A 16,474-nucleotide genomic window follows, 5' to 3' on the forward strand; every position below is an offset into this window, starting at 1 on the left:
ACAAATTCCTTATGTAAAGAACTATAGCGATTTCAGGTCTAAGGATTATTCATACCAATAGTCACTATGAGAATGTTTATGATACTCATATAACAATCCATGAAACATTCTCATAGCGAGTCAATTCAGTATATATTTTCTAATACATATACTATGTGTCAACTTGATATCTTATACCCATGACTTATGAGATTAAGTCATCAATTGACCTACATGCTAATCTCAACGCATTAATATTGTTCTTGTACATTAATGTTTGACTAAGAATAGTTATATATATATATAAACAGTCTCACACTATTAATTCAACCAATTGATATCTTGTAGACTTGAACCTACTACCCTAAGACATTATTGTACTTATTCATCTAGCACATATCTAAAATAAATATAATAACCATAAATTTTATTTTTTTTGTTAATGAAATATGATATAAAAATTTTATTATTAATCATCTCATAATTAACTCTAAGAGCTAATACTAACACTTTAGACATAGGGTGGAAATGAAAACCTAATTGAGAGACAACTTTTAGCAAGTCTGAGAATACATCGAGACATAATCCAAAGAGTAGGGAAGAAGGTGGATCACCCTGTCGTAATCCATGTCTCTGGCTAAAGAAATCATACACCCCTCCATTGAGACCAATCGAATACGATGCTGTCGAGATGCATTCCAAAATCCATGAGCAGAATTGTTGGGAAACAACATAACCAACAAGAGCCACTTGCAAGAAATCTCAATCAACCATATCAAAAGCTTTACGGAGATCAACCTCTAGACAAATAGAATCTTATACATATGGAAGGAATACTATTTTATATTGAAATGGAAAGCATGCCAGAAATCTGTTTTTTTCCCTAATAAATTAATGACAAATACTGTTCTTCATATTCCATTGTTTCTCACTGTTTATTATCAGTTTCAGTTGCTTTGAGTTCATCCATTCTTGTATTGTTTTTCACTGCTGATGGTGCCTGTTAAACCGCATACCTCGAGTTCCTTCTAGCACACCTGAAGTTGATCCATCGGGTATGATTGTTACTCGATCGATTTCTTGATTTCACGACAGGGGAATGCTTTTTTTTTTTGGATAAACAACTAAAAATAATCTCAACAAACCTGATAGATCTGGAAGATAATGTAAGGATGCCCTGATTTCTACTAATAATTTGTAGGCATTCCATATAGCCATTCTTTCACTTGGAGACAATTTGTTTCCATCAAACGAACCATCCTGCATACAAGCATTGTTAGAGGAAAAGGTTAGATTGCGTAAACTTTACGAGCGAAATAGAATCTTGCATTGAAAACTTACTTAGCTACTTAGCTTGTATAACTTGAGGTTTTGACCAACCGAGCTGCAAAGGAACCATCGATACAATGCTTCACCGGGTTTGAGAAATAATAGCCTTCCTCTGAAACAAACTCAGGGGGAACGTATCCATCTACAGAATTGACAGCAAATTCCTGGAAAAAAATACCGTGGGTATGAAAAAAATGTAGCATCGTAGCATTTACGGCCACAAAACCTACGTATTGATCATCAGCAACCGAGGTAGCGAGGTTAAAGTCACGGAAAAGCTTAGCTTGTGGAAGGCTTCACATTGGCAGTTGCACAACACATTCACCCGATTTATATGATTGACAGGTGAGAATGTATGCAATGCGATGAAGTATTAGTATATTATATCTCGGCACACTTCAACATTTGCCAGCCTATTGTGTCGATATGATACAATATCAAAATAGTAACATCTCAACCAGAGATTGAATCCCTAGCATGGAATTGTCCTTCAAGCATTTGTAATAGTTTACATCTAGGCCTTGGGTTATCGATGTCATATTTTTGCATGTTACTCCACTTAGTGAATGTAAGATCAAGCTTGAACGATAGATTCATGAAACAAAAAAAATTTAAGTTACCGGATGCCTCAGAAGAAATGCTGCCACCCTCCCCTCATTTTCATGATGATCAATGGAGCAAGTACTATACACAAGCACACCGCCGGGCTTTACCAACCTATTCATGTTTGTCAAAATTATAAGCTCGTAAGATGTGCATCGAGTATTCTCAAAGCATGAGAAAATACCAGTATGCCTAGAAAGATACAAATTTATATAGATTGAAAAACATAAAGGGCAACGTAATTAGTCAAATGCTATGAAATGTATTGTTGTAACAATCTAGGGTTGTAAACGAGTCAAGCTGAACCAAACAATAAGAGGCTCGAGCTTGGGCTCGGTTTGTTATCCCTAAGCTCAAGCTCGACTCGAGTTCGATTCAAGCTTTAGTTTTTAAGCTCGAGTTTGGCTCATAATAAAATTAAATAGTTTAAGTTCGGCTCGAGCTTGGCTAAAAAAAACTCGTTTAAAAATTAAACGAACTTAGTTCAAGCTCATTTAAGATAATTAGCTATATATATATATATATATATATATATAAACGAGCCTCTTAACGAACATGTTTGTGAGACTTTAAACAAATATGTTTACGAACTTATGAGCCAAATACTATTAAGCTCGAAATTTGGCTCGTTAACTTAATCGAACGAACTCGAATGAACTTTTTTTCGAGCCAAGACCCAAATAGTTCGCGAACGGCTTGACTCGTTTACCACCCTTAGCAAACAGTCACAGCAGCTCTATCCACTTGAAGGATATAATAATGAACTACTCTGAAAGATTCATCTAGGATTTTGCAATTAAAAGGCAAACGAAGAATAAAAAGAACCTCACATGGAAGCTGCATTGAGGAGCTCATCTTGCAAATTCTTCAATTGCTCAAAATCTTCAAACCGTCTATTCCAGCGCAAATCTGCCCGCTTTTAGTGAAGAAGGTAACCAAAAAGCAAGTGTGTAAGGGAAAAAAAAATCTAAGAACAACATAAATTTTACTCATGAAAAAAGGTATGTAGCTTTGCACAATTTATCTGAACATTAAATCTTAATCAATTTAGTTGACGAAATCTGAATAATAATAGAATAAAAGAAACATGCATCTTATCCAAGTACTTGGACCCTAATGTACCTTGGAGAGGACACCCAGTCCTGAGCAAGGAACATCTAACAAGACTTTGTCAAACTGAATATTATGCATTTCCTGCAAGGAAGAAAATATAACTTGCAATAAGTTATGCCCAGAACCATAACAAAATGCCCAGCAAGCACATTACTAACAACAAAAAAATACCTTTCACAAGTTTCTTTTTCTAAAAGAAAAAGTCAAAACGACACATAAATACTATACACGAGGATGACCTGTTTAGTTATTTTATTTTTCTCTTGTTTAGCCTCAGTTTAGAATGATGCAGATAAATAGAGTTCAGAAAAATCTAGATCAATCAGGGTTCCATAATATTATTTTACCTCTGAAGAAGCTAATTTGAGTTTATGATTAGACTAGTCAAATTAGATTTGACATAGTTGAGAGGGATATAATTGTATTATTATGGCAGAAAAGGGGAGATTCTAACACAATATCTACTAACTACATATCCCACTTGTAAAAAAAGCCACACACACACACACACTCTAACAGCCATATAACAACACTTCCTTCAAGCTGAATCATAGAATTGATTGATGTCTAGTTTGTGGGGGGAAAAGAAAGACAAATTGTGAAGAATTGACAGAAAAGACATTTTAGTATCTATTCATTTGGCATAAACGAGAAGGCGTGGGATAAAGTTTAATATTATTCTCTAAGTTGAGGAAGAAGATCTTAAGGAGGAAGCCAAGTTAAGTTTTGGCATCAACTTGAATCTCGATAGAAAATAAAGAGGATATTGGAAGAGAGGAAATGACTAATTTATCTACCAAGAGTGCAATGAAGGGATATATAAAATATTTCTGATAAAAATAATATTAGGAAAAGAGATACACTGGGAGAAAAAAAATTGACCATTTCACCATAGAGGGAGCAGATGGAAGGAGAGACATAGAAATAAAACTAATATGGATTTTGAGGAAAGAGAAATGATAGAGAGACAAAGGGCAACTACTATCATCTTAAATGATAGAGCCAATATATCAAAAATAAATGAAACAATAAAACTGAGATAGAGAATTTAGCGGTATCTTACCTTGAGAAAAAAGAAAATATGGCATACTGTTCAAGTTTCAAATATTGCAATTGTTTAATCTGCCTTTTTTAGATACTAGCTTTTTTCCTTTTAACCGATAGGTGACCCAATTAAAATTTCAGGGTCATAGCAAGTCTATCTACAGGGCACCAATATGCTGCCAGGCGGTTCCAAAGAAGATGGCTAGAACAAATAGACATGTGGCGCAACAGAGTTGTTGATGTATATTGTTTAGCAATAGGTGGATGGAGAATAGATGTGTGGAGGTGCAACAATAGAAGACACTAAGGGATAGAGGGTTTTGCAAAGGCATGGAGACAACAGAATAAGACAACTACAAAGGTCTTGTGCTAACAAAAGAGGAGACGAAGCAAAAACAATGATGATCTAATAAGGTGCCATTGCCAATTGGTGCTAGCAAAGGGAAATATTATAAGGGACGAGAATAGGCAATGGAGGAGATTGGATATGCAGAAACTCAATTGAATGTTGTCCAGGAGGATATGTGAGAGAAGAGCAAAATCAGGAGGATGTTGGCAACCTACTTGTAAATATGCAATTACACAATATGTAAAATAATAAAATAAGATAACTAATGCAACAAGAGGGGACTATCTAGGGGAATTTACCCTAATAATTTGTCCATTACAACATAGTGTCAGAGCCACCTTGTGTTTGTTCCCATCATGCGATCTGAGCGTCATGCACAGAACTGCTCCTACGGTTGGGATTCTGTTCCAGTCACAATCTCCTTGTTGCAGGTTCCAACCATCAACTTCATTAATAAATTCTTCTGCTGCTTGCATCATCTTATTCCTAATGCACACATTCTTTATTGCCAGAACCACACAGCTTGTGCACTGACTTGCTTCCTCCACAGGAATTGCTCACAAGGATTTTAGAAGAGCTCTGATACCAGTTACATGGTCAGATCAATAAAGGTTGGTAATACAAATGGTATAAACCAAACTATATCCCTCATATCAATCCCCACAAATAGAAATATGTACCAGCACATGAAACAAAGGTTCTGATCACAGCTTTGTCAGATTAGTACATGGATTATGTTATGTTCTTGAGATTTAATGAAAGCACCAAGGAATTAACATGATATTAGAAGAATGACAGTAGATTTCCAATCCGAACATTCATAAAGATTAGCTGGATATAAGGATTGTTATGATAAATATGCATTTGTATCATTAAAATTTGTGAACTGTATACTCACGGCATATAAACGAAGGTCCGCATTGGTTGTAGTCACCACATTATGGACATTATGTAACCTGGATGTTTCCTTAAGAATTCTTAAGCGTCCTTTGTTTATGTCTATTGCCAATATCATACCTGGAAAAGAGAATCAGAGTTAAGTTTCTAACTAATCTCTAGAAAAAGGCAAATCAAGACTAAATGTAAAGTTTGTGGCCAAAAGGCAACCAGCCCCAGATAGGGCATCCTTAAAGTCAATTAGATGGAACTTATTAGTTAGACTGTTACATGCTATAAAACTAATACTAAATTCATAAGACATGCCATTTTCATTTCCATCTGTCTCAGTCGGAACTATCCAATGTATTCTAGAGAGAATACATTCATAATCCTACTAGCTTTCATATTTTCTACCGTGCACAATATTTCCATGCAATAGTTCTGAAAGAAACTTCAAAATTTCTTTCATGAATAAGTGTTATTTTTGGTATATGTAAACTGGGATTTCACTGAAAAGTTATTGCCCCAAACCTGGAGGAACTAGATTGTCATAATGAACCACTAAAACGCTGCTTCGGACATGAGAAAGAACTATGTAAAGAAGACTATATTTTCACATATGATATTACCTTGGCCTCTCAAACGTGATGCCATAAAGAGTGTCTTTCCACCAGGGGCAGCGCAACAATCAATGATGGTATCTCCTGGTTGCGGGTCCACAACTGACACAACTAGACCTATTATGGAATATTGTCTCGTGTCAATAATATTGTTCCAATACTTTATGATTGATCCAAACATTTATGAGAAAAAAAAAGGAACATTATGTGAACTCAAATTAGGGAAAAGAATTTAAAATTTGTTTTTGAAAAATTTAAAAGCTAGACAGTTATTGGGAACAAGTCACTTAGAGTTTGTAATCTCTTTTTGTCTTTGTGTTCTATAAACCTTCACGTAAACAACTCTCAATTTTAATATACTTTTTCTCTTTGTGAGATTTCTCCTTTTTGTGAGATTTTTATATGCGAGATTGGTTCTTTGTGTGAATTTCATTCAGTTTTAGTGTGTTTAGTGATGCATTCTCAGTCCTTTTATAACCTGAAGGGAAAGGAATCAACAGTAGAGAAAAGATTCTCAGTGGAAAAGAAAAAGATGGAAACATGGGGGAAAAGGAAGAAAGGAAAGAAAAGAATTTTAAAAGGGGAAAATCGATCGCAGCTGGCTGCCACAAGGCTGCGGCTAGGCTTGGCTGGGGGTTCTCCATGAGGCCACTGCCACCTCACGGAGGCATCCAACCAGACAAGGTTGCCACGACCTCCTGGCCAAGCGAGGCTGTTGCAACCTTGGGAGGCCAAGCGAGCCCATCGCAACCTCCGGAAGCCTTGTGGCTAAGCAAGGCCACCACGACCTCACTAAGGCCCGCAGAGAGCTCCACTTGGTGCTAGTGCCGAATTCTACCCGTGCCGGCTGGCACAGCTCAGAACCTTAATCCTTGAATGCTACAGACATGTATGCTTAAGATTGCAAATGGAATATACTAGGTCTTTCTTGAATATTTAGTCTGAAAAATATGGAATAGAAACCACTTTCAATGAGGCAACCAATAGTTCATTCAGGATGAAGATGGATATAATGCTTGGAATTAGGTTATCTATTACTTCGCATGAGCAAGCTTGGAGTTCTAAGTGGAGCAGCTGTTTCCATTATTATACTTGGTGAAGATGTATACAAGTTTGATATCCATTGCAAAGTAAAGATATATCTGCAAAACGTAACCAAAAATGCACAGAAATTTGAAAGCTCTATAAATCATAAATACTCATGGCAAATATCAACTTGCTCATTGAAAATAATAATTCTTGATAGTAAAGAAATTACGCTCAAAATTTATGTGATAAAAAGAGTCTGAGAAATTACTACCTGCGCTTTCATCCTGAACTGAACATATACCTTCTTTTAGTAGTCCAGATTGTATTACAGTCTGAGTAGAAGGAGAAGTTAGAAATCTGATGCTAAGAGTAGTACCATAAATTAAACTTGAAAAGGGCACATCAGAGAATTTTAATTACTAAACTCAATTATGGGACTCCAATGACAATGCTGGGAGTGTACCTTGGTGAGTGCTTTGAGACTCAAGAATGTTGGCAAGATAATGGATATTAAAATGTCAAAAAAATCAAGTCACACATAATAAGAGTGAAAACCTAGCAAAATTACATGACCAAGTAATACCAATTTTACCTACATTGACAAGTCTTTTACGGAAGTTTTCAAGATATGCTATATGCATATGCGTTGATGTATAAGCATATCTGTTTGCACAGCATTCTAAATACTAGCTAGTAACAGGCAGTTTGTCCTGTACTTACTGGTCCTTGTCATAAATGTTTGGACTGAGGGTGTAATTGCCAGATGAGTCCAAACTTCTTACAGTCTTTAGTGTCTTTTCTTCTTGAAATTGACTCTGCTATCTTTTTTTGTAAACTTCTTCTCCCTCCTTTATTTTGCCTACTTTTCCTTTCTTTTCATTCATGCCAACAACCCCACTCCACATGGTCAATAAGACAACCCTTCCGTAATATTTTGAAGTCATGAAGGAACAAGTTTTGTATACGAGAATGTAATCAATCAATTCAATGACATACAACAGAAGAATGCATCGCTAAAAAATAAACACATTGTCATGATGTGTAAAAACAATTCTAATTTGTTGCAATACCTGCATCCCAGTTTGAAGTCGAACAAAATCCTTTAAATATGTTGAAAGTTCAAATGGAACCTGAGGAAAACCGTTAAGTTAAATATAGAGAAAATATATGCTTATAGAAACATTCAAATGTTGTAAGTAACAAATTCTCTTGCAATATGACAAGAACCCAGATTTTCAGATGACCAAATTTTAGCATCAATGCAGCCCATTACAAGCCATCTCTAAACCCACACGACAACTCAATCTCTCTCTCTCTCTCTCTCTGGATGTCTATGGGTGTGTACATACAGTTCCATTTCTAGTAATTGCTTGCTTGAGTAAAAAAAAATATGGGAACTGGAACTTAAGGTCACAAACAAATATCATATAACTTGGCAAGAGCAAAATGGCGAGCAGGCAAGTAGGTTATGATGAAGACAAAAAAGGGGATTAAAGTTAAATAGATCAGAAGAATTTCAACATTAATCCCAAACAATGTTAGTGGAGTCCCCAGTCTCTGGAAGACATAGCTATGAGCTAATCTACCACCTCCTATGGATGATTTGATTTTCACCTTTTCATCTTTAGTTGTAAAAAAAGCATTCAAGCTCAAATGTCAAAGACATCTCAAGCAAAACATACTCTAATATCCCTCCTATAAACTATCTTGTTACTTGTTGCTTATTTTAATAATTCATGTTAGTTTGTGATGAAGCTTCCTAAACAGAGACTACACATGAAATATAGTTATCGATCAAGAAAAAGTTCATTGCCACATATCTTTCATGGAGAACAAGGAGAATTAAGGATAGGATCATGATAGGGAAACTTTTCAAATCCTTTGAGAGCTATGAAACCAAAAATATTTTGATTCCTAAATCACATGCTCTGAAATGTAGCAAGTGTCCAAGCTAGAAAGTGGCTATGATAATTGTGCTGTGACAGAAAAGAAACTTAAATCACCTTCAAGGATTTCAATTGATTAGCAAGGTCAATTCTTGTGTAACCTTTGGCAGTGTTAACCCTAACAGAAACTGGATTATCATCAGTTGCATAAAAAACGAGGTGTTAAAATCCAGAAAAGTGTAGCATCAGATGTTACACAAACCTTAGTCCAAAATAAGGATTACTGTTATTCCAATTCATTAGTTTCACAGATTCCTCGACCCCCCACAAGTTTATCCATCTTCTCACCATCCACTGAATAATAGAAAAAAAAAAATTGACCTCCATCAGTTTTGTTGCTTGTTTCTTTACATTCTAGTGGCTAAAATAACCTCATTTTCGAATTAATTTCGGACTAATTAAAACTGAAGTACCAATTAACACAGGCAAATGCTCACCACTGGGTGGGAATGTATAATGGCAAGAGCACGTGCTTGTGAACGATCATCACCGACTACCTTTGGCAAGGGAAGCGAATCTGTATCCTGAAACAGAAAGAGAATACTTGGTCAAATAAAAATAAGAGGCCAACAAGATTCTGGTCAAACAAAAGCCAAACAACATGATCAAGCACCTTCAGTGAAAGCAGCTTCCGCAAAATTCCATTAACCAAATTTCCTGCTCCAGGCCTTAAAGCCCTTTTTGCAAGTTTGACATTCTAAGATTTCAAAATAAGTCATAATACATTAGCTTGTAAAGATAAAAGGTAAATTAAACAAACAATACCATCATCTTAATGCCATCATCATCATAAATTTATGTTACTCCTAACAATTTGGGGAAGGGTATATGGATATTGTTGCATCATTGAACTCTTTACAAGATTATCTCACTAATGATATATCTTTCCTTCATACCTTCAACTCTAAATCGACAAAATTATCCAATTATTAAATTTACTGGTCATTTTTAAAATGTGCACATCATCTTAACTTGTGTTCCCTCAACTTATATCTTATCAAATTTAGACTTAATGGATAGTATTTCAAGTTTTTTGTAGTGTTCTCACACATTCATCCTAGAATTCTCATCTCTAATGAATTGACTTCTGTATGTGTCATTTCCAAACTATCAAACACTATGATCTGTAAAGTGTAAAGTATAACAGATCATTCCATAGTCTAAAAAAAATTCTGTAAGTCTAATGGGCACCACATCTAGAAATAATTGATGCAAACTGAAGCCATGAACAATGTGATATTTTGAAACTAATCATGAAAAAAAGGTCCTATTCCTCTTGTTTCTCAATACTTCAATCAACTATCAAATCAAAGGTAATTTCAACAACTTATTTGGAAGTTAAATAAAAGAAATGTACCTCATCAACAACAGCATATGGGGGCATTTCTAGCTTGATAATCTCATAAAACCCAATTCGAAGTACCTAAAAGTTAGAGAATGTTGCCAATACATCATAGATTAACAGTGATTGAAACATTAGGCCAAGGTATCTAATAATAATGATATACCTTGAGAAACATATGAATTTAAACAAACATGAGTTAAATAATTGACATTAATTAAGAATTATGTATCGCAGAGGAATGTGACCTGAACAAAGCTTTCATGCTACAAAAAAAGGCCTAGATATTGCATTTTTATTTTGTTCATTTGAAGTTCTACTAATGATCTGAGTGTCTGTATAATAAGGTCATACTTGCAAAAGCAGTGGCTCCATGCTTCTAAACATGCCCTCCTCCTTGCAAAGAGACATGATGAGATGGTCAAGGTAGCGTCTCCAGCGTACAGTTCCTCCAACAATCTCAGTCACCTACAACATAGTGGGGAAAGTAAGTTCACTGAAGATTAATTGCACAATATTTGATTTTACTATTCAAAAATTTGCACATATATTCTTATGAATATAAATTTTTTTTTTATTAAAACAAAAAAAAACATGTTGTATGCTACTAATGAGTTTGTCTCTCTTAAAATAGTAGCTTAATGATTGGAAGTTACAATTTTTCTCCATTAACTTTAAACATTCTATGAAATGCCTTTGAATTTAAACAATTCCAATTATTTTTTTATAAAAAAATCAATATGTGTTTATTTAATGTCAAAAAAAGGCCCCAAAAAGGTCTCCTACTTTTCAGAAAAGCTTGAAAAAGGCACCCTCTTTCAAAAGCATGTAAATAGGCCCTTTTAGAATTTTTCAAATAGTACCCTTAATCTTCACATAAATCTCATCAATTATAAACTAGAACTTTGCAGACTTGATTGAATTTTTCAAATAGTACCCTTAATCTTCACATAAATCTCATCAATTATCAACTAGAACTTTGTAGACTTTATTGACAATCAGGCTAATTTATTGTTTAAATAGAACTTGGAAACTGTAGGGTTCCGAAGCAAAATTAAAGATGAAAGTGCAGCGTGAAAAAGAAACCACCATTGATCCATGTGAATTCTAATTAAACGTTTGTGCAGAATATTACCTCTTGATGCATTGAACCATTGCAAATCTGGAGAATAAAGTCGAACTCAATACGATCAGCACGTTGGTGCCTCTATGGTATCCACACGAGCACAGCTGCTTTGCCACCCATCTCATGAGCACAATTGGAGTCTTTAATTCCCATGTTGTAGTTCTAGCTACTATTTAAGTGAGATCAAACCCTAACTTTTAGGGTTGACATGATCTTATTAGATAAAATTGTGTTCATAACCTACTCAACCTCCAAGTCATATCTAATAAGACATTTCCCCCTTTTTTCATGCATATCCATAAAATTATAACATGGGTATAAAAAAAATGGGCTTTATTTGGTTTGGGCTTGTTTGAAAAACTCAAACGCAAATTAGATTAACCCATTAATTCAACAAGTTTAAGATCCAAAACAAATTTCAGATTTAAAACTTAGGCCCAATTTATTTTAGCCATACTAAAATAAATCAAACTCCAAAATCGATGTACTCTATGTGTGCGACCCAATAGGTTCTCGTAACATTGACAGTGACTCTAAAATCTCATTTTAAAGACAGAAGCAGTGGTATCTAGCAATACATTATGGCTACTCAAGTGACGAGAATATTATAGATTCAACATAACTTATCCATGACTATTTTATTGTATAACTTAATCCTTTTGTCCATGACATTGATGTGGACGCCGAGGTGGATGCCTTTGTTAGACATTGTTATAATTGGAAGCAAATTAGTTACTGCTTAATTAGCTACTATAGAAATAAATTAGTTATTGCCTAATTAGTAGAAAATAAATAATAGCTTAATTTAACTACTGCTATAGTAAAAACAAATAATGGCTTAATTAGCTTTTCTATTTTTGATTCCTTGTTTCCTTTATGGGTTGGTCTTTTCTAAATCGTGTCATGTTTGACTCCTTATATAAGGAGTGTTATTATTAATAAAGAGGAAAAAGAAAAATTGAGTAATTGGAATTTGTCTAGGACGAGTCTTTCCCCCTCCCTTCCCCCTTACGCGTTGCATGACCAAGTATGGATCCGGATCTCGACCTGTGACTCGATCCTGCACTCGGGACCATAACAACATGGTATCAGAGTCAATCATGGGTGACACAGATCCTACCACATCCAAACTCGATGCCTTCATGGAAAGATTGATCTCACAACAGCAGATCACCTTCTGCCAGTGAGGACTAGAGGAGCAGATGACTGAGTTATCCCGTACTATTCAAGAGAAAAGACGACAGCCGGTGCCCACCATAAACAACCCTACTAGCGTGGAGTGTGGCCCTTCCAAAGCCTCGGAGGTTAGACCTGAACCGCCAATTAGTAGCACCCTGGTTCCACAGTACTCGAAGATAGAGTTCCCCATCTATTCTGGAGAAGGGGATCCACTGGGTTGGATTAAAAGGTGTGAAAAATTCTTTGTCAACCAAAGGACCATAGAAACCGACAAGGTTGGCTTTGCTGCTTGCCACTTGGTAGGGGAAGCCCAACTTTGGTTTGATTAGATGGGGCAGAAGAGCCAGATATGACTTGGAATCAATTCAAAATCTATTGTCATATCCGCTTTGGGCCGCCTATGAGCAACAACCTGTGGGAGAGCTAGCAAATATGAAGCAGACAAGCTCGGTAGAAGACTACGAGCGGCAGTTCCAGTCCCACCTCAGCCAGACCTCAGACCTCCGACCACAACAACAGGTTAACTTGTCCACTGCATGGCTAGTCGAAGATCTCCATATCGACATCAAATTGCAGAAGCTTAAAAACCTAGGCATTGCAATGAATATGGTCAGGGCATTAGAACGGAAGAAGTACTTCCATCAAGGCGGGGGTGCTGCACACGAATTGGGGTGGGACTACAATCAAGCTCAACACTAGCAATGCAGGCCCTCCTTTGGCGAAGACCAAGACAACAGGAGACATCAACAAGGAGACTCCACCAGTTTCATTCTTCAAGCGTCTGACTCGAACCGAGATGGCAGAACGGAGAGCCAAGACCCTCTGTTTTAACTTTGATGAGTCATACTCCATGGGTCACAAGTGTAAATGCCTGTTTTGAATTGAAGTGTTTGATGATGACAAGGAAGGTGAGGAAGAGGGGGAAGTGATTCAAAAATTTCCCTCAATGCTATTAGTGGCGTTATACCCTGCTTTCGAGCTTGAGGACAAACTTAGCATCAAGGAGGGGAGTGATGATGCGGACGTCGAGGTGGATGCCTTTGTAGGACACCGTTATAGTTGGAAGCAAATTAGTTACCGCCTAATTAGCTACTGCTATAGTAGAAATAAATTAGCTATTACCTAATTAGTAGAAAATAAATAATGATCTAATTTAACTATTGCTATATTAGAAACAAATAATAGCCTAATTATTTTTTCTATTTTTGATTCCTTGTTTCGTTTTTATGTTGATCTTTCCTGAATCGTGTCATGTTTGACTCCATATATAAGGAGTGTTATTATTAATAAAGAGGAAGAAGAAAAATTGAGTAATTGGACTCTGTCTAGGACGAGTCTTCCCCCCTCCCTTTCCCCTTATGTATTGCATGACCAAGTACAGATCCGGATCTCGATCGTGACTCAATCCTTCACTCAAGATCATAATAGACATCTAGATTGATTTACGAGGCATAGATTGTATCATCCTCTCGTCAATCTATGTGTTTCTTGATCTCTAAGTAGACTTAACAAAATAAACTCAATATCTCATACTATATAGTCACGCATTTTAATAGTCCTACTTAATCAAAGGGCCACTTCCATTATATGGAAGGGATAAATTTCATCTATATCACTCACATCCTTCTATATAACTCATTACATACCTAAGGAATGACTTTATAATTAACCTTGTTACCGGAGATGACGTTTGTCGATACTAAAGTACATATCTCCTTATGTAGGAAACCGTAGTGACTTCAGGCTAAAGGATTGTTTATACTAATAGTCACTATGAGAATGCTTATGACACTCATATAACAATTCATGAAATATTCTCATGGTGGGTCAATTCAGTACATATTCTCTAATATATACTCATGTCTTAACTTAATATCTCATATTTATGACTTGTGAAATTAAGTCAACATTTAGCCTATATACTAGTCTCAATGCATTAATAATGCTCTTATACATTAATACTTGACTAGGAAGATAATGTTGTTTTATATATCTATAGTCTCTCACAATCAATTCAAATAATTGATATCCTATAGAACAGAACCTACCACTCTAAGGCATATTATATTTTTTTTCAAATTTACACAAATCTAAATTAAACATAATAAACACAAAACGTTGCCTATTATTAAAATATGATACAAAAGTCTCATATCAATCATCTTATGATTGGCTCTTAGGGCAGACATTAACAAACTTATTTCCCTTGGTGAAATTTGAGCCCTTCACTACTTGTGAAGCATCAAATACCCTCTACCAACTCGGTAATTAACTCATCTGATCATATTGACAATTATATCAACATTAACATAGTTCTATACAAAATCAACCATTTGAAATATGATTTTATGTAACTCATGCGTTCAAAATATGAATTATGTAACAAAGACTTATATTAGCTTCCATTATGATATGTGGGTATCAATAAACCTCACTAGTTTCACATTTCTCACTAAACAAGGGTAGAATCATGTTTTCCTTAAAAAAATGGTTATATGTCATAGAGGTATCCATTGGCTTCCCTAGTTTCAATTTTTATAAGCAGGCATCACTGCACCTCCCTAATGACATTCCTAATAATTTTTTATATTCTTGTCACTAGGATAATGTAGAATCATGTCTTGAGCAAGTATGATTCTATGCCACAAACATATGCATGCATTTTTGTACTCTGGTAAGCATCACCACACCCACTAATGAAATTCTTAGAAATTTATCATTTTTTGTCACTAGGATAGTACAAAAACATTTTTCTTGAACCATGATTTTGTGCCACAAAGATTTCCATTAACTTTCGTTCGCATAGGTAGGCACCATTGCACCTCACTAACACTACATTCCAAGAATTGGTACATAAGTTTTGGCATCACTAAACCTTGCTATCATAATAAGAACAAATAAAATATATAATTAATTGAATATCACTAAAATTGATTTTATTTAAACTAATGGAATTTATTAGATATTTATACAATATTAAATGTTGTGATAAAAAAATCTAGAAATTTATAAAGTTAAAGGGACAAATATGCAGTTTCCCCTACTATAATGTTTTAGAACATTTGAAATTTGGCAATCAAATTTGAGGCACAGAACTGAAAAAAAATAATAAAAAAAAAGGTGAGCAATTTATCACTACCAGTCTAATATCTCTATCATCCAAATCTCTCGTGCGAAAACCAAGCGTCCTCTCGACGTAACCCATCTCATTCTTTGCTGAATTCCTCCCCTTCTCGTTCAACAAATCCGCAAACGCCCCTCCCTGGTCGATCCTCAACAATCTCACCGCAGATACTATTCCTCGACAAAAGAACACATTTTTTTTTTTTGGAGAAACACCAAATAAAACAGGATTAAAAGGAAAACACACGCTTTTGCTACATTATGACTCACGTACCCGCTCGGTGAGGCGAAATCTCAGTATTAACCGTATTATCATTGCTCTTCTTTCTTGGACCCGGAGAACCTACTGCGTGTTTTTTCTCAGTGAGCTCCAATCCAGTAGGGAAAAAAATCACAAAAATCCAGTTTTTTTTTTTACCTGGGAAGTAGGTGGAGATCCGAGCAATGGGAATTGATCCGTGAAAAGGGCCAGAGAAGGGAGGATGAGCCTTTTGAGGGTAGGGGATCTTAGAAAGAGCAGAAGAGAGGAAGTGGGAGCATAAAGAGGAAACTGAAGCCCCCTCCATGGCTGCTTCGGTGGGAACGCTCAACGTTGGACAGGGTAGAAAAGGTTGTGGATAGGAGGATTAATAGTTAAAAAAAAACAGGCTCGATTGGGCCGCAACATGGGCCTTCCTTAGTGGGCTAAGCAATTTAGGAAGAATAATAAGGGATTCCTTGCCCACGGATATGTGTAGCCAAGTTGGTACTCTGATAGTATTCATCATCAATGAGACAATTCAATTCTTGATAAGTGTAAATATTATTTTGGGT

The 16,474-nt window shown here is 35.6% G+C and overlaps 1 protein-coding gene across 5 annotated transcripts; it reads right to left on the bottom strand.

The window, feature by feature from the left end:
• Window positions 1-745: 745 nt before the first annotated feature.
• LOC122026391 (probable ribosomal RNA small subunit methyltransferase B) lies at window positions 746-16,258 on the bottom strand. Of its 5 annotated transcripts, none has more exons than XM_042585099.1 (19): window positions 16,080-16,258; window positions 15,936-16,004; window positions 15,678-15,838; window positions 10,588-10,701; window positions 10,249-10,314; window positions 9,505-9,588; window positions 9,329-9,415; window positions 9,094-9,185; window positions 8,949-9,009; window positions 8,016-8,075; window positions 7,217-7,277; window positions 5,926-6,033; window positions 5,316-5,434; window positions 3,034-3,105; window positions 2,742-2,827; window positions 1,929-2,025; window positions 1,321-1,472; window positions 1,125-1,239; window positions 746-1,016 (listed from the first exon to the last, which is right to left on the bottom strand). In XM_042585099.1, exons 1-17 carry the CDS (start codon window positions 16,225-16,227, stop codon window positions 1,329-1,331), a joined length of 1,629 nt encoding a protein of 542 aa, XP_042441033.1. In that variant the 5' UTR covers window positions 16,228-16,258; the 3' UTR covers window positions 746-1,016; window positions 1,125-1,239; window positions 1,321-1,328. The 5 variants fall into 5 exon arrangements, with proteins under 5 accessions (XP_042441033.1, XP_042441034.1, XP_042441032.1 ...); XM_042585100.1 differs by having other exon boundaries at window positions 15,678-15,832; window positions 15,936-16,007; XM_042585098.1 differs by having other exon boundaries at window positions 15,936-16,007.
• Window positions 16,259-16,474: the final 216 nt, after the last annotated feature.

The sequence above is a fragment of the Zingiber officinale genome, chromosome 10A (genome assembly GCF_018446385.1).
Source record: "Zingiber officinale cultivar Zhangliang chromosome 10A, Zo_v1.1, whole genome shotgun sequence".
Classification (NCBI taxonomy): domain Eukaryota; kingdom Viridiplantae; phylum Streptophyta; class Magnoliopsida; order Zingiberales; family Zingiberaceae; genus Zingiber; species Zingiber officinale.

What these genes read in the sequence shown, in the direction of transcription:
- LOC122026391 (XM_042585098.1), bottom strand. Translation starts at nt 16,227, where the DNA reads ATGGAGGGGGCTTCAGTTTCCTCTTTATGCTCCCACTTCCTCTCTTCT. An exon ending in TGGAGCCACTGCTTTTGCAA is followed by an intron (nt 10,315 to 10,587) that starts GTATGACCTTAT and finishes TCTAACTTTTAG; the next exon opens with GTACTTCGAATTGGGTTTTA. An exon ending in CGGACCTTCGTTTATATGCC is followed by an intron (nt 3,106 to 5,315) that starts GTGAGTATACAG and finishes TCTTCCTTGCAG; the next exon opens with GAAATGCATAATATTCAGTT.